This window comes from Dunckerocampus dactyliophorus, chromosome 16 (assembly GCF_027744805.1).
Source record: "Dunckerocampus dactyliophorus isolate RoL2022-P2 chromosome 16, RoL_Ddac_1.1, whole genome shotgun sequence".
NCBI classification, from domain to species: Eukaryota; Metazoa; Chordata; class Actinopteri; order Syngnathiformes; family Syngnathidae; genus Dunckerocampus; species Dunckerocampus dactyliophorus.
In genome coordinates, this window is record NC_072834.1 from 19,190,106 (window position 1) to 19,215,224 (window position 25,119).

Sequence of the window (25,119 nt, forward strand, 5' to 3'; positions counted from 1 at the left end):
CAAATGATTCCACGCTCTCATTTGTAGCCGTCGGGTCAAATTGTTGAGGTTCTGCTGTTTTTTTTCCCCCTTGCAGGCTGCCAAATGTCTTGGTGCTGAACGGAGGTGCGGTGTCCGACAGCGAGAGGGAAGACGCCGAGAGGTTCTTCATCAGGTTCTACCAGGATTGTCCGGAACAGGAACGTCCGGAGAGGTACGGAATCATGCACTCACTCAAGGCCAGGTCCACTTGAACAATTTGAGTGAAAAGAAAAGAGAATAATACTGTAATCCCCCGTTGGTTCCAGACCCCACCGTGATAAGTGACTTTCTGCAAAGTTGGATCCCTTGTTTCTAAATGGAATATTTTGGCATAGAACATAACATAGAAAACCTGTTTACCACCTTCTAAATATGTTTTTTAACAATAGAGCCCTCTAGACATGAAATAACACCCCTGTAGTCACCTTCACACTCCTATTACCCAATATATAGTCATAAGACATAACTAAGACTCATACGCGTGTGTGTTGCTATAAATGTGTTCCCTAGGGGACCTGAAAAAGAAGTGGACAGGAAGTGACCTCGAGCGGTCAGAATTTGTGTGTGTTAACAGACGCAAAAGTAGTCTGTGTTTTTATTGGGGATTATTGTGCCTTTTGTGAAATAATTCAAACCTGCAATAAAAGCCTGTTTTTCCAATCTCACCCAACATTACAGTAACATTACTGACACCTCATGACCAGTGTAGAATACTACATTTCATCAGCGTCTTTGTATGCGTATTTTGTATGTAACATTTGAATATACAGTCAAACCTGTCTTAGCGGCCACCTTTATAGAACGGCCACCTGCCTATAGCAGCCACTGAAAAATCCCCCACAGCAAATTTACGTTATAGACCCTGTGTATAGCAGTCACCTGTCCAACGCGGCCAGCGGCCACCCATTTTGTCTCCCTTGGTCAATACCTGACTGCATATAGCGGTCAAATTACCAACTCAAGTAGAAGTTTTATGCATGAAAAAGTTTAGTTTTTCAATCAATGCAGCCGTCGTGTGTAGACTTTAATTACTGAGTCCTAGCTCAGTCACAATCATTCACAAGATCCACACAAACTGTCAGTTGTTCCACATAAAAAAGCCGTCTTCTTTTGAGCTTGCTATTTCCTGGTCAAACATGTAACTTTAAGAGCATTTGCACCAAAACATTACCGCAAATTAGGCTGGGAACAGGACGTGCTCCCAGCGACGCTACAATAAAAAAAAACCATACGCTAGCATGCATGCGGCAGCGGGAGCAAAACTGAGTTCGGTTGTACTTAATTGAAGTATTTTAGAATGTACTCACGTTATTTTTCATCAATCCTCATCCACAAATCCATCAAAGTCCTCATCTTCTGTATTCGACACAAAAAAAGCCGTCTTCTTTTCCGTTCGCTACTAGTCTGTTAACTTGTCAGTGTTATTCAGCTCCGAAGCAAAGAAGGAAACTTCTCCTGTTGCTTCTGCCAACTTTATTTCTTGAACGCGGCCACCAGACAGCAGCTCAGAACACACACACATCTCTCAGCATCGTCTCTCCTTCCTGCTTGCCCACAAAGCAAAGATTAAACAAGCCCCAGTACATAGCTGTCCAGCCAATGCCTGTAACAAGTGACACCGTTTATTTCCTGGTGTGCACTGGTCAATACTGTAATGCCGCTTGTTGTGGGGAAGGAGAGACTCACGTCGCCGATGCATTTAATGGCTTTATTAACAGCGGAGAACACTGCAGGACTTTACATCCACGCCAACATAAACACACTTTCCAACTCTCTCCAAACTCACAGCTAGCACTGAGCCTAGCTCTCCTGCTCGGGACGCCCACCGTCACTTCCCGTCACTTCCTGATGAACTAAAGCTGTAATGACACTCTGCCGTATAAAAAGTAAAATATTAAAACCAAGCGTAAGACATTACTAGCACAGCTTTGTTCTGTGGGTCGTGGATATATTCTATCAGTTATTATTAAGCCTCTAGCTTCCTTTTAGTAAGTAAAAACCTTGGCTATGATTGCACTACATTGTCATGTAGACCTACAAAGTACACTTGGAAGAACAAGAGGTGAATAAATGTATTGCAACTGATGTGAAACTGATGAGGGGTAGGATTAAATAAGCTTTGCTTCTTCCTACTCCTTTTTGGACATGCAAAATTGTGAATTGTACTATGTGATGTGCTACTGTTTGACTCATGCATGTTCAGGATTAAAACCATGAACCATGATAATAACAAGCCTAGTAGTGCTGTACAACTTTAATCCGCAGTCCGCAGTGCCCTCTACTGGTCAACATTATTATTATTATTATTTTCCCTTTTTTTTCTTTTTTTTCCCTCTACTAGTCAACATTCAAACTGGACGCCAACCTGTCTATAGAGGCCACCTGTCTATAGCGGCCACTTTTGCAGACTCCCTCTAGTGGCCGCTATAGACAAGTTTGACTGTATTTGTATTTTAGTTCATTTAGCCATTTTTTGGCTTGAAAATGCTTCCTTTAGGCAAAAAGTGCATAACATTTGCATAAATATGCATATATTTTTTTCTAATCATAGACCGTATTCAACCATATTCACGAAACAGCACAATTTATTAACTAATGTATTTTTGAAAAACTTTCATAGAGTGAAACCGTGAAATTCGAAACTCGAGTGATGAAGGACGACTGTGTAGTAAAATAAATTATATAAAATGAGGGTGATAAAAGCAACAAAAAAAAAATTCAGGCTAATTGAAAATGCAATAGGTGGTGTTATCGGCCATTATGGTGATAATCATGTTTTTATTCAATATACCTGACAACAACTTCTATGGAGTTATTTAACAAAATAATTCAAATTATTATTAATAATAATAATAACAGTAGTAATAATAACAATGTAACAAATAATATAATAATAATAGTAATGTAATATTATGTTTAAAAATAAATGTTTGTTTTTCCTGTATACAAGCCAACATTGCCATAGCTACTGTTGTTGTGTGGTGTGTATTATCGTGTGCATGAACCATCACGTGTACTCACACTGGTCACATGATCGTATACGCCGGCATTCCACTTGTGCAGAATGTTAGGGGGGGAATGTGTAGTCCCCAAACTGGGAGGCGGCTGGTGGGGGACTAACCTTTGGGGGACAATGCCACCACTCTCTCCCACCTCAATGACTCCTTTGTGCTGGGAATTCTCTGATTGGGAAAAGTGATACACCAGGTAGCAGGTTGATTCTTTTTTTTTTATATAATGCATGCACCTACTTTGTCGTCAAGGTATAAATCCTTAAGTGAGGCGATGATGTGTTTTTGGATGGCACCGCGGCTGCAAAGTTTTTTAGGAATTGAATCACCTGTAGTCATGCCGTGTTTGATATTGGAGTATTGAGTAAAATAGTGGAATTTCAATGTAAAGGAGAAAAAGTGACGGTTGTACTCCATCTTTAGTAGACAACAAAGGCCACTCAATCATATTGTAAATCTATATTGTACAATTAGCAACTGGGTTTAAAAATTTCACTAAAATTCTGGAATTTGGGAGCTTTAGCTGTGTAACTTTTCTTTTAGAGGTTGTATGAATGTATATGGAACTCATGATATCCAGTTTTTGTGTACAGTAAAACTTTCATGTTTTGCCATTAAATGGTTCCAGAGTCGACCGTGGTAAGTGAATTTCCGCGAAGTAGGATTCCTTATTCAGAAATGGAGTATTTTTACTGTATAGCATAGTAAACCTGTTTACCACTTTCTAAATACGCTTTTAACATTCAAGCTCGCCAGACATGAAATAACACCTATATTGTCACATTTACACTTCTATTACCCAATAAAGTAGACATAATAAGAGAAAATAAGATAGATAAGGCATAATATAGATTAACACATGCTAGCATTGGGAGAGTTCCTTGTTTTGTACTTCCTCTGGTGGCTATTGTCTCATCAGTGTAACATTACTGACACTGTGAGTGACCAGTGTAGAATACTACGTATCGGGTCTTTGAATGCGTTTTACAGTCGTCTCTCACCATATTGCGCTTCAAATTTCGCGGCTTCACTGTCTCACGGTTTTTCAAAATATATTAATAAATCATCGCTTGTTTTGTGGTTGGATACTTCCTACTGTATTATTGGTAAAAAAATTTGCATATTTAACTCATTCAATCCCAGGCATTTTTCAAAATTCAACCCCTTCAGTACCGGCCATTTTAGACAGATTTTTTAAGGCCCACAGAATATTGTGCTCTATGGATATATAAACCTACTAAAAGAAACATTAGACTCTCGTCTTTCATTAGAAAAAAAGTTTGTTTCTACCTTTTTCTGTTTTTTAGTAATCAGTAGTAGAACATACAGTAGTTAAGTTTCAGGAAAATATCAATTCCCAACAAGGAAAGGGAGGAAAACAGCTTTTTCACATTTGGAACTCAAATGTATGTGTGCACGCGTGTGCGCATGTGCAAATATATCCACGCTCTCTCACTTCCTCCTTGCAGTCGAGTGTGTTAATACATGCAAAAGATCCATGCCGAGCTCTTGTCAAATGCCCTTCTGCCATCTTGTGGCCGTTTTTATGGCTTGAAACTGCATGAAAAGGGACCTCTTTTACTGTGAACTTGCATCATCACCATCTTTTTGCCTGTATAAATGTATAAATACGTCTTGCGGAGCGAGCATTCGGATTTTAAAAAGAAACGTATAAATACATCTTGGGTAATGAATGAGTTAAGCAAATGTTACTGTTTTTTGACTAAAATGAACCATTTTCAAGCATAAAAATGGCAAAATTAAGTAATAGAAAAACATAAGGTATTCAGAAAACGCATTGAAAGACAAGTTGTGATATGTAGTGTTCTACACTGGTCACTAGGTGTCAGTAATGTTACTTTATATTGCGTTGATGAGACTATAGACACCACAGGAAGAAGTGTCCAGAAACCACAGCAGCAACAAGGAACTTTCCCAATGCTGACATGGTTGAGTCCATGACTCTTAATGTCTTTTATTATGTCTACTATATTTGGTAGTCCGAGTGTAGAGGTGACTATATGGGTGTTATTTCATAAGGGCTTTAATAATGTTAAAAAAGCGCATTTAGATGGTCGTAAACTGGTTTTCTATGCTCTTCCAAAATATTCTGTTTATAAATAAGGAAGCCGTGATAAGTAAGGGATTACTGTATTTGAATTTCACTTCATTTAGCCACGTTTATGCTTGAAAATGCTCAATTTACGTCAATAATATGTAACATTTACTTAAATATGCATATATTTGACACAAAACAGCAATGATTTTGTAATTAACTGATTCAATCCCAGCCATTTTTCTAAATTTCAACTCTTTCAACACCGCCCATTTCAGACTTTTTTCACAGATTTTTCAAAGCACACAGAATATTGTGTTCTATGGCTATGAAAACATGGAACCTACCAAAAGAAAGATTAGACTCCTGTCTGTCATCAGGAAAAAAAAGTTGGAAGTTTCTGTTCTTTAGTAATCAGCAGTAGAACATAGGTAAGTTTCAGTTCCCGACAAAAAAAGGAAGAAAAACACCTTTTTGAAAGATATATTTCAAGCATAACTTTCACTTTGACAGAAATGTTTTGCTTTTGTGACAGCTAAAATGTCTAAACAACCATACCAACACAAACAACACAGGTTGTTTTACATCAAAATAACAATTCATTTGCAAATATAACACCATGAACTATTTGCAATTTTCACATTTGGAACTAAACTGTGTGTGTGCACGCGTGTGCATGTGTTAACGTTTCCCTACAATGCGTAACCTTCTGCACGTATACTCCATGCTCTTCCACATCTTCCTTGCTATGGTGTGTAAATGCATGCATAAGAGCCCTGCCGAGATCTTATCAAATGCACTTCTGCCACCTTGTGGCCATTTTTATGGAGAAGGCATGATAAGTGACTTCTTTTAGTCTGCAGTTACATCATCACCTCTTTTTGCCTTTCGCGCGGAAAAAAATAAAAGACGTACAAATTAATTTTGGGATCGAACGTACGGGTTTTAAAAAAAACTATCGTTTTGAATGAGTTAATATATTTTTCAAAAACCGTGAGAGTGAAGTGGCAAGGGATTACTTTAATATTGGGGCCACATCCCCTATAATACATAATAAATATAGTGGCCCTCATTATTAGATTGTCTAGACATGAAATACCACCTCTATAGTCACCTTTACCCAATACAGTAGGCATAATAAGAGGAAATATGACGATCATGTGCTTTTTCACAGAGACCAGCCGATACTGATCGGTGGCCGATCGGATCATCTCTACTTAGAATTCCAGGAAGCCAGGTTGACTTGTTCTGATTTAGAAGCAAATGTTCGCATCGGTTCCAAGTTCCTAAAATATGTATTAGTTTAACAGGTAATGTGAAGTTAACCATTGGTAATAGTGACACGTAAAACATGACATGAACCTCCTTCGAGTTGAGAATGAGGTCTTGTATCTCGGGGTCTTGTTCACGAGTGAGGGTGAGGAGCATGGTCATCCATGAGGAGCTCAGAGTATAGCCGCTGCTCCTTCACTCCGAGAGGCATCTAGTCTGGATGCCTCCTGGGACGGCTCCCTGGTGAGGTGTTCCAGACATCCCTAGCGGGAGGAGGCCTGGGGGCAGACCTTAGGTCACGCTAGTGGAACTGGAAGAGGTGGCCCAAGACTGGAAGTCTGGAATTTCTTACTGAGTCTACTCCGGATAAGCTGAATAAGATAGATGGATGGATGTTTCCCTGATCTAATTTCCACCTACTTTCTCCCCAGGTACCACGAGCTGGTATCCAAGTACGGTCAGCTGGCCCCGCTGGCCGACGTGGACCTGAGCCCCCGCTGCACCACGGTGGACGTGCGCTGGGGCGAAAGGGTGGAGGCAGTGAGCCTCCGCCTGGAGCAGACGGTCGGCGACCTGAAGAAGCAACTGAGGGCGCTGCTGCAGCTGCCTGCCAACAGCATCCGGCTCTTCTACATCAACCGGGAAATGTGCTCTATGTTCGGGCCTGAGGAGCTGAAGTGCGGCTGCCGGGCTCTTCACTCGTACAGCATCCGGGACGGGGACGAGATACTTGTGGTGCCCAAAGTGAAAAGCCGCTGCAGCTCCTCGGATCTTTGATCAGTGGGTACTTCCTAAACACTCACTGGACTGGTTTTATCTTGAATTTGTCATGTTATGCAATAAAAAGTTCTCACTCTGGGTCAGGCTTACGTCAGGACCAAAGTCTCTGCAACCCTCGGGGAGGGCGCGTGGACTGTCTGTCGACCCATTTCGCAGACTACGTGGAATTTGTGAGAAAGTCAAGAGTGATGCCAGCCCTGATTGATGACAATTGGCTTTTGAGGACAGAAATTGGACGGATGACTACCAACAACTACTTCTCCATGCCTGTTTACTGCAAAAGATGTGTTTTGGGCTTGACAGCTTACAGCTACTGATTGAAAGGCCTCTGTTATGCTGAAGTTCCAAAACAACATTGGGATTGACTGAAAAGTCAAAGGTCCTGAGCCAGAATACCAAGTTTTTTTAATCGCGCCTCCCTGCAGCTATCCAGACGGTATGGTAACCAGACACCTGCTGCAGTGTCAGGTCACTTCCTCTGTATCTACTGGCCAGGCTCACCAAGAAGGAGGGGGCCACCCACCCCACCCTTGCCAATGAATCTGAATGCTTCTTACATGGCCCTCACAAACCTGACACCTCAAGTGTCTGCTCTTTCACAGGATGCGAGGTCCTGACCTCTCCCACTGGCTCACACCAGCATGGATTTTCCCCCCACATCAAAAGATTCTTTTACAGGGAGGAAATGAGTTCCCACTTGCTAGAAACATTTTTACAGCAGAAAAACATCAAGGCTTTTATTTATCTGGATTGTCCAGATCCTAAGGATGGTGGATTCAAAGTACTATCTAGTGCACATGTCAAACTCAGGGCCGAGACATTGGAGGTTTTCTCTCCAACCAGTTAATTGATGAGCTCCTTCCCTCGAACTGAAGGTGTTGATTATTAAAATCACCTGCGTCAGTGACCTGCTGGAAAGAAAACCTGCAGGGTCTCGGCCTTCCACGGCACGAGTTTGACACCCCTGATCTTGTGCATCATCATACAGTATCAAATACCATAACTGCAGCGCTGCTTTTTCTCGCTGCCCTCAGTCTCTACTCTTTGCCATTACCAGCCACCTTTGTTCTCCTCCATTCTCATTCCGACCGATGCCCCTTGGTTTTCACAAATCGACCTCCCCGGAGGTAGAGTTACTGGTATAGCCGAGTCGGTACCATGCAGTGGAATAAGGGTATTATTCCAAAGATAACGCAGGCTCTTGTACATGCCCTAAGTCCTTGTCCAACTGGCTTCACCGGAAGTTTGCTTACAGTACAAAAACATCTGCCTTCTCTTGACCTGGATTTGTCAGAAACCTTCATTTAGCCCCCTGTCCTGTCCACTGCACTACACGGTACTTTGGCTTGTACTTTGTTGGCCAAGGTTCCAATCATGGCAATACCACAGCTCTGGACGCTGCTTTGTTATGCTGCACAGTCTCCACTTGGCTGCAGCGCTCTGTTTTCTCACTGGCCTTATTCTCTTGGATAAACCCTGCCCTTATCAACCACCTCCGTTCTCCTCTGCTGTTTGTTAGCATGCCTCATTCTGACTGGTGCTCCTTGGTTATCACCGACCAACCAGTCAACAGTAGTTCAGCCGGTACTGTGCAGTGGATTATTCCAAAGATAACGGACTATGCAACCTCCACTAAGTCTTTTTCTGACTGTTAGCGTGACTTCTTTATGAAGGCACTCAAATGAGAAGTAGTACAAACGGATGAACCCGAATCCAGAAATTGTCCTTTTTATACTTCCGTCCCTGCCATCACTGTTCCAAGTATCACAATTGATACAGGAGCTGTTTCTTTAAGGTACTACCTTACGACCTTTCCTTGGCAAACTGTGGGGGACTACGCTTGCAGAAACGATCAGGATTTGTGTTTTGAGTGTATTTGTTCAGGAAAAATTGCTCACTTTGAGCAAAGAATTCAGTTTACCCTTGAGGTTGAGGTCCTGAAATGTCTACTTGGTTTGTTTAGCGCAAAACTGGAAATTTGATTCATTTTGTTTTGTTATCGGGTGATTGGATGCTGACATGGGAAGGCGGTAATGTTGCCATATGGTGTTGGTTTGTATATTCATAAGAAATTGTTTTGTTTTTTTTTAAATGTATGAGAAGATGTATGGACATTTGGTGTCTTCCACAAGAATTTAGTAAGATTCCACACAAAAAATGTGCTTTGATTTTTTCCACCATGAATTACTGTTGGGAAAATAACATACATACTTTGAATGCTTTGAAATTTTGATAAAACATACATTGGGGGGAAATAATATGTTGTTGAATGAAATATATTACTTTAAGTACAATGTTCATGTTGCATCCTCACTATTTGGAAGCTTAATGGTTTGCCTGGTGCGTTAATTTATATCTTTTGGATTTATATTGTTGGTGGTGATTTATTTTTTATTCTGGTCATCATAATAATGCCATGTTCACAGCTGTACTGTATGTATTATGGTTTTGCTTTTGCGTATTATGTTAAAGAAATAAATTATCATCATCTTATTGCACTGTTGTCTTAGTCCAAACAACTGGTTTCAATCAGTAACTAGTGCAGATAATATAAATGATGTGTGGCCGATGGAGTAATTACAGCTTTTTTTTTTTAAAGTCCATTCCATACGTGTCAGATTGGGTCATGTTTCCGGGACATTCCCTCCCATTTTTGTGTTCTCCTCATTCTCTTCCAACTTTAATCCTTTCTTGGTAACTTATAAGATCACTCCGTCACTAAAAGGTTCTCTTTTCCTTTAACTATTGAGTTTTGTAAGCACTCTTGTTGATTTACAGCAGGGGTGTCCAGACGTTTTCTAGCAAGGGCCACATAGTGAAAAGGAAGTATTTGATATAACTACTACTATAACTACTATAACTACTGATATAACTGCATTTTAGCTTTGTGATGGAGGTGAAAAAGCCTATTGTTAGTATCAACTTGGCTCTTTGCTCTTTTTCCCCATTTTTTTTTTAAATCTTCCAAATATTTCAACTTTCTGGTTGAATAATCTTCATACATTTTCTTCTCATATTATTATGACTTTAGTCCCATAATATTTATTGCAATATATACGTTTTTCTCCAAACTAATTTCCCAAAAATTACAAACTTTTGTTTTGTTTCTCATAATATTACAACTTTAAAGTAATAATGCATTTTTCTTCAATATTAATCCTCTATGCCACTAAATTTACATTATTTTTCCTCATATCATAAGTTCATTCTCTGAAAATTGTGGCTTGTTAGAATAAGACTTTTTTTCTCTTAATATTTTGACTCTTTTTTTCATAAAATTACAGCCATTTTTGCTGTTTATCTTTTGAATTTTCCAAATATTTCATATTTTCTTGACTGAATTACGACTGAATTCCCACAATATTTTCACTTAATTCTCTTAACCTTCTTACCAAATTTTCCAACAATTACAACTTTATTTATGGTTTCGTTTATCTGTCATGATATTACAACTTTTAATAGAAGGGTTTTTTTTATGCTACTGAAATGATGTAATTTTTCCTCATAATATTACATTATTCTCATACAATTTTTCTTGTTGCATGGGAACTTTTTTCTCTTAATATTTTGACTTTATTCTTGAAAAATCACTGCTGATGTTTCCATTTTTGCTGGTGTTTTTTTAGTTGTTAAATTATCTTTTTAGAATGTGCCGCGGGCTGGAAATGGCGGTTATATGGTCAAATTAAGCACTATTTTAGTCATCCTCCTACTTGGTATTTAGTCATTGCACAGTTATAAATGAAATATCATATTCTGTGGTTTTATTTAGTGCAGTTTTCATATTTAAATTTAACGTATGTGTTATTTACAGTGCCAGCTGGCCCATTAGGCAATATAGGCAAACGCTAAAGACGCCTTGGCCTCCAGAGGTTAGCAAAAAATCTGGAAAAAATTCACCTTAAATTAGGTGTATTAATGTTGAAAAAGATGACATCGGAGATGTAAAAAAATACAGCAAATACAGTGGTGTGAAAACGTGTTTGCTCCCTTCCTGAGTTCTTATTTTTTTGTCTGTGTTAAATGTTTCAGATCATCAAACAAATGTAAATATTAGTCAATGACAACACAACTGAACACAAAATGCAGTTTTTTAATTAAACTTTTTATTTGTAAGGATAGAAAAAAAATCCAAACCTAAATGGCCCTCAGTGAAAAAGTGATTGCCCCCCATGTTAAAACATAACATAACTGAGATTAATTGAAATCAGGCTGGAAAAGGTTATAAAGCCATTTCTAAAGCTTTGGGACTCCAGCGAACCACAGTGAGAGTCATTCTCCACAAATGGTGAAAACATGGAACAGTGGTGAACCTTCCCAGGAGTGGCCGGCCAACCAAAATGACCCCAAGAGCGCAGCGATGACTCATCAAAGAGGTCACAAAAGACCCCACAACAACATCCAAAGAACTGCAGGCCTCACTTGCCTCAGTTAAGGTCAGTGTTCATGACTCCACCAAAAGAAAGACACTGGACAAAAATGGCCTGCATGGCAGAGTTCCAAGACCAAAACCACTGCTGAACAAAAAGAACATTAAAGCTTGTCTCATTTTTGCCAGAAAACATCTTGATGATCCCCAAGACCTATCATGAGTTCATTCTCTGTGGTCTGACGAGACAAAAGTTTAACTTTTTGCAAGGTGTGTGTCCCATTACATCTGGCATGAAAGTAACCCCCATTTCAGAAGAAGAACATCATACCAACAGTAAAATGTGGTGGTGGTAGTGTGATGGTGTGGGGATGTTTTGCTGCTTCAGGACCTGGAAGATTGCTGTGATAAATGGAACCTTGAATTCTGCTGTCTACCAAAAAATCCTGAAGGAGAATGTCCGTCCATCTGTTGGTGACCTCAAGCTGAAACCAACTTGGGTTCTGCAGCAGGACAATGATCCAAAACACACCAGCAAGTCCACCTCTGAATGGCTGAAGAGAACCAAAATGAAGACTTTGGGGCCGTTGGAAAACGTGGGTCCCAGGTTGAGACCATTTGAGAACCCCGGTTTAGATGCTCACAGCTGAAGTGTCAGACAATTTGATGAAGTCACGCATGAAGATGTTTTATTGACTTTTTAGGCACAATTTTGCACAAAATGTCAGTAGAACTGCAAGTGATGTGCCTTGAATGGCTGCATCATCCCTGCATGACGTTACTTGGTCAAATGTAAAGGCTTCGGACTGCTCACAGGCAGATGATCTACTTGCTAACAAAAGAAATACGAGCTTATTGTAGGCATCAGACATGTTTTTTCTTCAAGTTTGGACCTGGTGGTCTCCGAAATGCAGCATGTGTCCCTTTATTTCCCAAACAATGCAATATTCCACAGATTGTGTGTCTTCTGGAAGTGGCACTGGGGTGGAAGAAGGGGTTGTATTGTGCACGCTGATGAAGGAGTCATCAGTCTAAGAAGGTTTGGGTTTCTGGAAGAAGGTTTCGCCAGTCGTGAATGTGGGAGGTGAAGAGGCGACGGCCAGGATCAATGTTGAATAAGAGCTGGATGCTAGAGCTTGGATTGGGTGACTCTGGCGGGTGTGTGGTCTTTGTGAAGGTCAGGCTTGATGGGTTCTCCAGAGGTCACCGTGCTGTTGTATACCTCGACCGGATGAATCAGGTAACAAGTTAAGAGGTTTTATTTTGAAAACAAAAAAAAGACCCCTAGCCTCCTCTTGGATGTCGTCTATAGAAACCGTGAGAGGCACGCTGGAGGCCTTTGCTGGTTCTTCGAGGGTCTTCCCACTTAGTTTATGCTGAGTGAGAAATCGGTCACCCGGTTCAGAACAATAACTCAAGACTGTCAGGGTGGCAGACAGCAAGGGTAAGTTTAGTAGCGTCATGTTCTTTTGTCTAACTCTGTCTTGTTGCACATTTAGGATCATGTCTTCCTCAAATGGTGGGTGGGGACCCAAAAGTCCTCATTTCCTTGAGAAAATGCTGTAAGAAGTTCCTCTCAAATGCACTTTGGACATGTATGTGTATTCATGTTTCAAAAGATGACTAAAAATTGACTAACCAATTTGCTTGCTTTGACTTAAAAGCATACAAAATATAAAGGCATCAATAAATAAATATGAGGGTTGTCCGATAATATGGGCTCACCGATAATATCGGCCCGATATTGCATACAAATTTGATATCTGTAGACCTCGGTATCGGACTTTGTCCCAATAATGAAAAACGATATTTAAAAAAATGCTCATCAAACCGCCTGTTGTGACCTTTTTTGAGTTACTGATTGAGCCAGTGATTGCATTTTTTTGCATTTTGCTTTGGGTTTTTTCAGTAAGAAAATATTTATGGTCATGTGTCACGAGTCGCAGAATTAGCCACCGCAGACTACATTAAGAACTGCATTTTATGTTTTATTTATTTAAAAATAATTCTGTTATTTTTTTGTTATTTATTTGAAATACACTTCTGGATGTTGAGGGACTGTCCCGGCTGACAAGTCCCTTCAACATTGCTTGGAAGTCGGGAACAGTACCTCTGGATCGGCAGACCGGGGTGGTGGTCCCCTCACACTCCTCAGCCTCCCTGGGAAAGTCTATTCCGGGGGGCTGGAGAGAAGGGCACGACCAAAGTAGTCCAACTTCGGCTACAGGAGGTGCAATGTGGTGCAATCATTTCACAAGAATAAAGTCATAGTATGAGGAAAAATATCATTTTAGGAGCATGAAGTGGAAATATTAAAGAAAAAGTTGTTGTTTTAACGTTGTAATTTTTGGCAACTTAGGTTGGGGGAAAATTTATAACATGGGAATAAAGTGAAAATATTAGGAGAAGAAAATATTCAAGAAGAAAGTTGCAGAAATGGAAAACAGCAGAGTAGAGTCAAGATATTAAGAGAAAAAATTGTTTTCTCATGGGAAAAAATTTGTGACAATAAACTTGTAATATGAGGAAAAATATCATTTTAGTAACAATGTTGAAATAAAGAAAACATACATTATTTTTAAAAAATTATGGGAATAAAGTTATAATTATGAGAAGAAAATTTACAAGAGGAAAGCTGAAATAAAATAGTTGGAATTTAAAAAAAAAACAGCAGAAATGGAAGAAAGAGCTGTAATTTTATAGGAATAAAGTCAAAATATTAACAAAAAAAGTCATCGAATGAAGAACAAAAGTCGCAATTTTACAAGAATCAACTAGTATTGTTATGGGGAAAAATTCATTTTTAGTAGCATTTCACCTCCCGTATATTCCAAAGATGAAATGCAGTTTTTTCTTGAGCTACATGTGCAGTAGCTTCTTCGCATATCTACATGTGTTGGTTGCCAGTGCTGGAAAGTTGGCATTTAACCAAATGCAATGAGCATCAATAGAAGCGCTCGGTGATTAAGGGTGCAGACAAGTCCGAACATCTACTTGAGTTGGTCTGACAAATCCTAAGTAAAATTGATCAAACGTGGAATTACTACAGCTTCTGCTTGGGCATCAACAAGTAGCAAGCAGCTGTTTAACTCAGACGGAAAAAACAGCCACACGTCACTCGCTGATGCTGACACTGTGAACACCAAGGTCGGTTGGATTGCAAGGTGTGTAACGCACTCAGTGTGCGCTTCCAATAATGCCTTGTGCAGGACCACTTCTATAGTATATTCCTGTACTATCATTCACAGCAGCCATGCCATAGCCCACAGTCTGATTGGCTTCTGGCTGCCCTGTTCTCACGACACAGCTTTTCTCCAAACGAGAAATCTCGTCACGTTTGAATCCTTCCACCCCGAGTGGAGACACATGGTTTTATTTATTGTTATTCAAAAAAATACATACAATGCACGCTTTTCATTGATACGAACACTCATGTGAATCAATCCTTATATGAATCAAATTTAATTGAAAAAATGTGGATTATTGTTGCCTTAAGTGGACAACCCAAGAAGTAAAAAAAAAAGAAGTATATCATGACCTTCCCATTATGTCCCAAAAACACAAACCTTCCCTCAGCCAGCTGGTCTCTGCGTGTTATTGTTGTTTTTGTGCGATTTGGTTTCATCACGGCCAGGTTCAGAGGGTGTGTCCATTGATGCTGAGTCTGTAGTTGGGGAGGTGGTGGGGGTTCTAAAAGACTCCTCAGCCTTGTGCTTCTTCGTAATGGAAGTGAGGCTGCTGGCCTCTCACTCCTGGAGCCTTTCACGCATCTTGTCCCCCACCTCTCCAGTTACTCCCTCTGTCCTCCTGCAACAAAGCCCCGAATCACTGCCCCCCTCACCACACCCCCACGCCTTCCTTCCCAAACCCTATCAGTGCGGATCCACCTGAGATTTCCCGCCCCCCCCGGCTCCTCGCTATCTGGCCAGCATCTCTGTGTCTTGTGTAACTCCTAAATGAAGCTTTTCCTAATTAAAAAGCAGGAGAGACAGAATGTCCAAATGTCCACTCATGTTAATTCAGTAACTCGACCTCCCAGGAGGGCTTTGAAAGACATGCTGAACAACCGTACGATTCTTTTTTTCACTCAGCTCAGGTGCCCACAAAGTGCACTCAATCAGGGTGAAGCTGTTTTATTGATGATTTAGCAGGCACACGTTTTTCATTCGTGTCTTTTTCCAGTCAATGAATGTCCACCATTCATGCATCAGGGGTGTCCAAACTTTTTCCATTGAGGGCCACATAACGGATATGTGAAGAAATGATATATATTTCAATAAAAGACTGCATTTCAGCTTTGTGATATCGGTGAAAGTATCAACTTCACTCTTTTTGCTCTTTTTTGTCCCATTTTTGCTGGGGGGGGTTTTCCCCAAAATATTTCAACTTGCTTCTTAAATAATCTTGGGAAATGTTCTTATTGTAGTCTGATTTTATTCACATAATATTTTGACTTTATTTCCATAATATTCTAACTTTATTGTAACTTTTTCTCCAACCTAATTTTCCAAAAATGACAACTTTATTCATTGTTTTTGTTTGTTTCCCTGTATATACGACTTTAAAAACAACAACAATTTTTGTAATGTTTCAAATCTATGCTACTAAAATTAATTTTGCTCATAATATTGCTAGTTTATTCTGGTGAAAAGCAACTTTTTTTGCTGTTAGAATACAACTTTTTTCTCTTAATATTTTGATTTTATTCTCGTAAAATTACAGCCTTTTTTTAAACTTCTGTTTTGTAATATTTTCCAACTATTTCAGCTTTCTTCTTCTCAATTTTCTTCTCGTCTTTGGGACTTTATTCCCATAATATTTGGACTTTATTCTCGTATCTTTTTCCCAACCTAATTTTCCAAACATGACAACTTTTATTTGTTGTTTGATTTGTTTCCCATTATATTACGACTTAAAAAAAAATTAGAAATTAAAAAAAAAAACTTTAATATTTCAACTGCATGCTACTAAAATTATATTATTTGTTCTGGTGAAATTGTAGCTTTTTTTTCATGAGAATACAACTTTTTTCTGTTAATATTTGGACTTTATTCTTGCAAAATTACAGCAGTTATTTTTTTATTTTTTTAATTTTCCAACTATTTCAAGTGTCTCAACTTTATTCTCATAATTTTTGGACTTTATTCTCATAATATACATTTTTCCTCAGCCTAATTTTGTAAACATTATTTTGCTGTTTTGTTTCTCATATTACAACTTTTTCAAAAAACATCTTTTTTCTTTAGTTTTTCAACTTTATGCTAATAAAATGATGTTATTTTCCATAATAATATGACAACATTATTCTCCTAAAATTATGACTTTTTCTTGCTAGTTTACACCTTTTTTCTCTTAATATTTTTAAAATGACTACACATTTTTAAATTATTTTCTGTTTTTTTATCAATTTTTTTTTACTTTTATGTGAAATTATATTTTTATAGAATGTGCTGTGGGCCAAGAAGGAAACAGCCATGGGCTGCAAATGGCCCCCGGGCTGCACTTTGGACACCCCTGTTATAGGTGCTATAGACAGACATGGTGTATTTGACTAAGTTTGGGTCCCGAGCGACACCAAATTCATAATTAATTCCAATTAAAAATCATTTTTTTAATTAATAAAGAAATAAGTATGGTTGTAAGAAGGAAACACAAAATCTGGAGATACATGTTTTTTACTTTTATTTTAATGTAAAACAAAAACATGAAAAAATGTGTTGTGGGGGGGGGGGTATTGACTCTGAGCTTTTTTATTTATTTTTTATTTTTTATATTTTTTATTTTCCATCTGAAAAATTAATACAAATCGTTTTGTTTTTTTTCCATGAATGAAAAATAAATGTACTAAATTTGGAGACACCGTAATCCCTCGAAATTTCACGGCTTCACTTTATCATGGTTTTTAAAAAATATGTTTACTCATGAATCATCCTATTTTGTGGTTGAATACAGCCTATGATTAGCCAAAAATATGCATATTTAAGCAAATTTTACTTATTGTTTACCTAATTGAAGCATTTTTCCAAGCATAAAAATGGCTAAATTAAGTAACATCCAAATATAAGGCATTCAGAAGATGCATTCAAAGACGTTGTAATGATATGAAGTATTCTACACTGGTCACTAGGTGTCAGTAATGTTACTGTAATGTTTGGCGAGACACACAAGCACCAGACTTGATTGCCGGAACAACAGGCTTTTATTGCAGGTTTGAATGATCTCACAACAGGCACAATAATCCCTAACATGGGCTACTGTCGGGGCTGTGACCCACACCAAGCTAAAACTCAGCTCTGAACCCCGAGTGTCACTTCCTGTTCCCTAGCACCGGAACGCATTTACAGCAACACACATGAGTCTTATTTATGTCTTAAATGGCTTATTTTCTCTCTTTTTGGTTATTATATTGGGTAATAGGAGTGTAAAGGTGACGATAGGGGTGTTATTTCATATCCAAAAGACTTTGATAATGTTTAAAAGCATATTTAGAAGGTGGTAAACAGTTTTTCTATGCTCTAACTACCAAAATATTCAATTTATGAATAAGGAATCCTAGTCTGCGGAAATTCACGTCTCACAGTCGGGCGTGGGACCAATTAACCGCGATAGACGAGGGATTACTGTATAATATTTTTCACTGGACTTGCAGTTCAATTTAAATAAAACATTTGGAAGAATGGGATTTTTTATTGGAGAGGTAGCTTTTTGGGGGGTTTCTCTTCTGTTTTCATCCAAATAAATAGTTTTTTCTGATTTTAAAATGAGGCAAAACTCCCAAAATTTGGTGTTGCATGCAATTTTTTTTTCCGATCAGAAAAATGAATACAACTTGTTTTGGTTGGGGGGGGGGGGGGTTTCAATCGATGAAAAATAAATTCACACAATTTGGAGATACAGTACAAGGTTTTCATGGAACATACCTAGAACTTTAAAAATCCCCCCCCCCCCCCCCATCTCCAAATTTACGGTGTTTTTCTTTCTATCTGAAGACAAGTCATTTTTGTGTATTTCAGCGAAAATCTGCTGTCCATCACTGAGCATGGGTCCAGTACCTGGCTTCCTGGCATTCCAGCACAGTCCCTCCCCTCAGTGACCCCCCACCCCCTTTTCCTCCCCTCCGCACCCCCTTCCACCTTCTCCTATGAAGTTGAAGCTAACACTGCCAAAGTTTGCACAGCCAACAAGACAGACCTCATTGGAAGCCCCTGGCTGGATGGACTGTTTTTTGCTGTGATCGGAGCTGGAATTAGAGCGGTAAAGGACATCCAGGTTGCGGCTAGAGTCTTTATCAGCTCACCTGACTCACCTGGTGGATGGTGGTCCTACCCTGGATGGGGTTGCGCTACGTGGAGGTTGCCAGGTTGGACTAGAAGGGTGCTACATGTCCGTCTGGTGAAGGCAGGTGAGTACATCATCAATAATGTACTGTAGTATACCTGTATGGAATGTTGTTGTTTTTAATCAAAATAGTTTAATGCTGGTATAGCATCAAGATAAAAACACACTCAGGTAAAGGGAAAAAAATTTATGTGATAATATATCATGACTAAAAATCCCAAACAAAGATTAAGTTATGAAAGGAAAAAATAAAATATATCATGGAAAAGGATGTTAATACTTCAATATTTTGTACTGAAATACTAAAATATTAGGGGTAATGTAAGTACTGTATATTACACTGGTAATCTTTCAAATGTTTAAAGTGTTGGAAAAAAAATACCGTTATAATGTTTAAAGTGTTGGAAAAAAAATACCGTTATATTTGTGTACATCTAAAAATAATGATTAAGTTACTCATTTAAAAAAAGAAAATGGATCAAATAAATATTTGACACTTTTATCATTATTATACATTTAAAAACAGTTTAATATTAGAATGGAATCTTAGAAATAAATCTTAGACAGGTGTATCACTATTATACCTATTTTTTAAAATTATGTAAAGTTACTAAAGCAAATAAAATATAATGGAGAAAGTACAAAAGAAATATCATTATTACATAGAATTCTACTTGAGAATACATTTTAACTTAGTTCCAACGCAATAAATGCAACTGATGTGCTGCACAGAGCGTTATGAAGAGCTACCAGTCATTTCCAAGGTGGGCTTTTACATGTTTACCACACACAACACACAATAGTGCAATAAAATACCGCACGTAACGCAAGAGAACGCCTTCAAAGATCCAAGAAGGCTCACGAGGCTGGGCATGCACCGTTTGCTTTGTTTTCCCTTTCACCAACACTTCAACGTTGTTTGATATCTGGGATTCATTTGACCTCTCCTGGTAACGTGTGCCATAGTTGCTGACATATAACATATGATAATATATTGCAGTAAGTATTTTGTTTCGATTTTACAGCTACAGTACACCGAACATAACCATCCTGTGTTTGACCAAACAACTAGTTTAGTGTTAATGCTATTCTTTTGCCAAAGGGAGGTTGCCTTTGCCAAGCCGTTGCCACCGCAGTGACCTTGGCAAGTCACAGCCACTCACTCGAAGCCATTAGTGCCCCCCATTGCCCCTTTCATCCCTCATGCGGTCTAAGGCGGCCTTGTGGCAGCGTAGTCGTCGGCAGAGAACAGGCTGTAATCCACTGCTGCCTCCTCACTGGGGGACTGGAAAGGCTAACGTGATCCTGACACATTGTCTTGACACACATAATGGAGTCTTTTCAGGGCTCCTCGGGGGAGACCTGGGAGCCTGATCTTAAAGAAGAAGGAGCGTGACTTTAGTTTAATGCGTCCCCTCATGTAGGAGGAGACGCTGTGGTAAAGAAACGACAAGAACACAACGTGATCTCCCTTATCATTCTTTTCTTCCTGTGTTTGTTTTTTTTTATTTAGAATGGTGAGGCCAGTCTATCCAGTCATTCTGCTCTTTATCTTCAGCATCTTTGCTCTCACCGGAGGTATGACACATTTACATGCACATGCCCTTACCATAATGTTAGGTACACCTGCACACTCTAGTGCAGGGGAGTCCAAACGTTTTCCAACGAGGGCCACATAGCAAAAAAAAGGATGCAACTTTGCCATATGCTAAAAAGTGACATGTATTTCAAGAGTAAACATGCATCTCAGCTTTGTGATAAACAGTTAATTAATTAAGTTAGTTAAGCGGTTAATTGGTTCCAGACCTGACCGTGATAAATGAATTTCCCCAATGTTAATAAATGGAATGCAGTATTTTCATAGTTAGAGCATAGAAAACCTGTTTATGACTTTCTAAATATGTTTTTTTTAACACTGTTAGAGCCCTGTAGACATGAAATAATACACCTATAGTCACCTTTACATTCCTATGATTCATTGTTTACTACACATTGCTCAACTCTTATGCTGCAGGGACTCGAGACGGCCGCTATCATGCTAACCAGTTAGTCTTGAAATTATTTATTCTAAACCTAAGAAACCAAAAACGTACCACTTCCACACGTAATGGGAGAACTTTTTTTCACTTTCTCATGTAAGACATGCCATGGCTGACTTCATGACTTCATGCAGTGTTAATGTCTCAATACCCAGTGGACAAAATACTACCTATCACCCTTCAATATGTTTTGGGTAATAATAGAGCTTAGTCTACCACCAAAGAGCCATCATGTATTAATTAGTTAATTTCTGAAAAACCACGATATACTGTAGCAAGGGGGTGATAATCCAACAGCGATATTGCGAGGGACGACAGTCTAGGTGAAAAAGCCTATGATTAGTATCAACTTTCATCCCCATATGTCAACTTTCTTCTTAAATAGTCTGTGTAAAGTTTCCTTTATAATATTAAGAGTTTATTTTAGGGATGCTAAAGTTATTAGCATTATTTATGTCTTATTTATAAGACATTATTTTCCCTCATAATGATACGACGTTATTCTCGTAAAATTACAACTTTTTCTCGTTACACTACAATTTTTTCTCTTAATATTTTGACTTTATTCTTGTAAAATTATTACAGATTTTTTTTTTGTGTTAAATTTTATATTTTTTAAAACAGTCACATCTTTCCCGGTGACTAGCTATCGCACTGCTAATGCTAGCGCTGCTAAAGATATTTACATCCATTCTCGTCTTCGGTCATGGTCACATTGACACAAGCCCCCAAACAGCTGTCCTCGGCTATGCCTGCCGGTAATTAGGAGCTCGTAACCCTAATTTTAGCTCGCAGTTCAAAGCAAAAAAATCAGCTGAGCGACGGAACACTCGTTAGTTGGGACACTCATACGCCAAGGTACCACTGTATAAATGACATTAAAAAATATCGGTAGTGCTCCAGTACCTTCTCACTTCTCTCTGGCAGTCGACGTACTCCGTGACAACTCAACTCACGGTAGATACAAATAACTAATAACTTTGGTCTTGTTGCGAGAGCCATCTGTCCGGGCTTCGAAGCTAAACTTACCATTGAAAATACCCTTTTGTTTGTCCATTTCTCCTCAATATTTGTTCTCGCTTGTGGCTCAACATCCACCACTGTGTTTCCTCAAAGTACAGTGTGGGCCGTTAAAGAAAAATTCCGTTAACGCGTTATTAACACGTTAACTTTGACAGCCCTAATAAAAACACTCGTTCACGTACAACATTTGTGGCGCCCCCTATAGGTTGTGCTTAAAATTCTTAGAAAGAAATGGTAGCATACGTACTGCAGATATCCTCAAAGTTGTCTAATTATTAGACAAATGGTCAATGACAAGACAATGATTTGTGATATATAATTTGTTGCTAAGGCCCGGAGGTGTCCTTAACTCCAGCCCATTTTTGCTTGATGGCGGCCATGTTTTTCAATCAATCTTGCTAAAATGTTACATACATGTGCTTGTCAGTCCCCGAAAAGTGTGTACCAAATTTCGTGCTGATTCGTCTAAACAGCCTAACGTTACAGTTGGTGTTTTGTAGAGTTATGTGAGACATTTCAAGCCAGTGTGACTTGCGGGGTTAAATAACAGCAAAAACATTTTTTTTCACGTTTCTATCTACTATGTTTTGTATGTACTATGTTTTTCAAATATATTTTCAAATTCACCTTTTAGTTAGTACTCAGGACGTCCTGTATCCATATGGACCTGCCCACATGGATCTGGTGACCCCCAAGATGGACGATGGGAGTTCTCCGGAAATTCCTTTGCTCATCCCTTTCATCTTCTTCAGCATCCCCTACCGCACCATCTACGTAAGAACTGCGTGATCAGATGGTTTTTTTTCCCAGAAAGTATGGCAACTGTGGTATCATATAAGTGCAAAAAGAAGTTCACCATTTGCTTTTAGGAAGGTAATAATTGGAGAGCAGCTGCTATTTATATACTGTATATGTGACACATTCTCTGAACCTGCAGAGATCTTTACAAGGATCTTCTGTTTTATTATATTTGTTTTATAAATTCCATGGACGTAATTGTTACATTATTGAGGTATAGTGATGATTAAATGAGTCTTGGATAACGTTTGCTTTTCTCTTGATTGATAATTAATCCTGGACATTGGAAAAAAAAAGATAGGGACACAAAAAACCTTGCAGGTTTTATTGGCGGTTCTGCGATGATGTGTAAGTGCGTCCTGTGAAATGATTTTCATTATTGATGTGCTGTTTGCAAAATATGCACACAATTTCTGCTATGCAGATAATACTGACCAAGTACAGGAACTTTAGAAAGCCAATAACAATTGTTACCTTTCGTGTCCGTTGCCATGACGCCTGTTAATTAGTGTGGGAAGCTAGGCTGTAGTTATGGGGCCAAATGACTCCACGTGAATGAAACCTTATTACGTTAATTATGTACTGACATCTAAAAATCATGTAGTGTCCAACTCCAGTCATCACAACTGTTATCATTATGAGGTAGCGGTGAGTGGACACTACAAAAAAGTTTTGAGTGCACCTCAATTTTAAATTTGGACTCCCTTGTCAGGATTTTAGTGAGCAGTTTCGGAGAACGTGTCATTCCTATGTTGGAAAAGGAGCAAACTTAGATAGAAAGATTGATAGATGAAACTGCTGGATGCTGACCACTTGTAGTATCTGTTACTTTAATGAAGCTGTAGTTTACTTTAGCTTGGCGAGTCGAAGTTGCACTGCATGTTCATTTCGCTATAATACGGATTAGCAAGCAGCATTTAGCTCTCACAACTCCGTTTCACCATTAGCTGTACGCTAACCTGCAAAACAGCGGCATGTACAATTGTATGATTGGCTGCGTAAGTAAATACGTGCAAACAGGATGTCATCGTTGGCTGGACAGTGTTCATGATTGTGTTGTTACCGCTTGTTGTTGCCTGTCACTCGTGGAGCTGCATTGCAAAATGGTACAGAAAAAATTGTTTTATTTTTAGTTCAGCTTAGATTTGATTTTCTTGTGCTGCAAGGATTTACTGTGCCTTGAGAAAAAAAGATCAGTGCGCAATTGCTTAGAGTGCGCAATAGCTATAAAATATATCTAAAACATATGGCCCCGGGGAGGCAGTTTGGACACCCCTGTGCTAGCCCATTTGGCGACATGATCCCATGGATCCTATGTTTTGCCCATGTAAGGAAAGAGTCCAACTTTGAGACAACAGGTTGGCGTAATGGTTTACAAAAGTCTGACTGCTGGCCGGACCCAGGTCAGAAGTGCTTCCGATCTGACCTAACCTTCTCACAGGGTGCTGTAGGCCTGTACTGAGGCTCGCTGCATAGTTTAATAAACTTCTCTGTGTTGAACGAGTGGCATCAGTCGAGTTTGTTCTTCTTCATCACCACACCACCAATACTCGTGACACTCACGCAACTTCTCTTCCCAGGTCAACAACAATGGCGTGATATCCTTCAACGAGCAGGTCAGTCAGTTCACGCCTGAGGCTTTCCCCCTGAGCGATAGCAGATCGTTCGTTGCCCCTTTATGGGCGGACGTGCACAACGGGATCCGCGGTGATGTCTACTACAGAGAGTCCACCCAAGCAGAAATACTGGAAAGGGCAACACAGGACGTCCGCAGGCATTTCAAAAACGTGCCCAACTTCGCAGCCACCTGGGCCTTCATCGTCACGTGGCACCAAGTGACCTTCTACGGGGGGAGCCAGACCACTCCGGTAATTTTGTAGAGCAGTCATCTGCGAGCAAATCTTGTAGTTGGACACCATTTTATTTATTTGTTTGTTGCACAGTCTTTGTTTATCTCTTTTGTAAAACTGTTTCAATCCTCTTGTTTGATTAAAAGGTGAACACATTCCAAACTGTGCTAATCTCAGATGGTGCCATGTCCTTCGCCATGTTCAACTACCAGGAAATCACCTGGAGCACAGGCACAGCCAGCGGCGGAGACCCTCTAACCGGACTGGGTGGGACCACGGCTCAGGTACTGCTGTATTTCGACGCGATACACAACTGTACAATGACATACGCTTCACAACGTTCAACCTTTCAGTCAGGTTTTAATGGCGGAGAAATCGGACACTTCTTCAACCTGCCGGGATCGCGGTCCAACGAAGTAGTGAACGTTGATCAGACGACCAATGTGAACATTCCCGGACGCTGGTTCTTCCGTGTTGATCCAGAGTTTGTCGATCCCGCCAGCGGCTGCAGCTACAATGGCAAGTCCAGTCTTTTTCCCCAAAGTTCTCATATTTTTACCTC

General features: G+C 39.4%; 1 protein-coding gene across 1 annotated transcript in view; it reads left to right on the forward strand.

Moving 5' to 3' along the window:
* tecta (tectorin alpha) overlaps positions 1–25,119 on the forward strand; it is a 77,406-nt gene that overhangs the window by 10,939 nt on the left and 41,348 nt on the right. The window contains exons 8-13 of the mRNA XM_054755789.1: positions 77–193; positions 6,792–7,135; positions 22,544–22,683; positions 24,288–24,575; positions 24,704–24,841; positions 24,911–25,076. Coding sequence (XP_054611764.1) covers positions 77–193; positions 6,792–7,135; positions 22,544–22,683; positions 24,288–24,575; positions 24,704–24,841; positions 24,911–25,076 — 1,193 coding nt within the window. The remainder of the gene's footprint in view (positions 1–76; positions 194–6,791; positions 7,136–22,543; positions 22,684–24,287; positions 24,576–24,703; positions 24,842–24,910; positions 25,077–25,119) is intronic.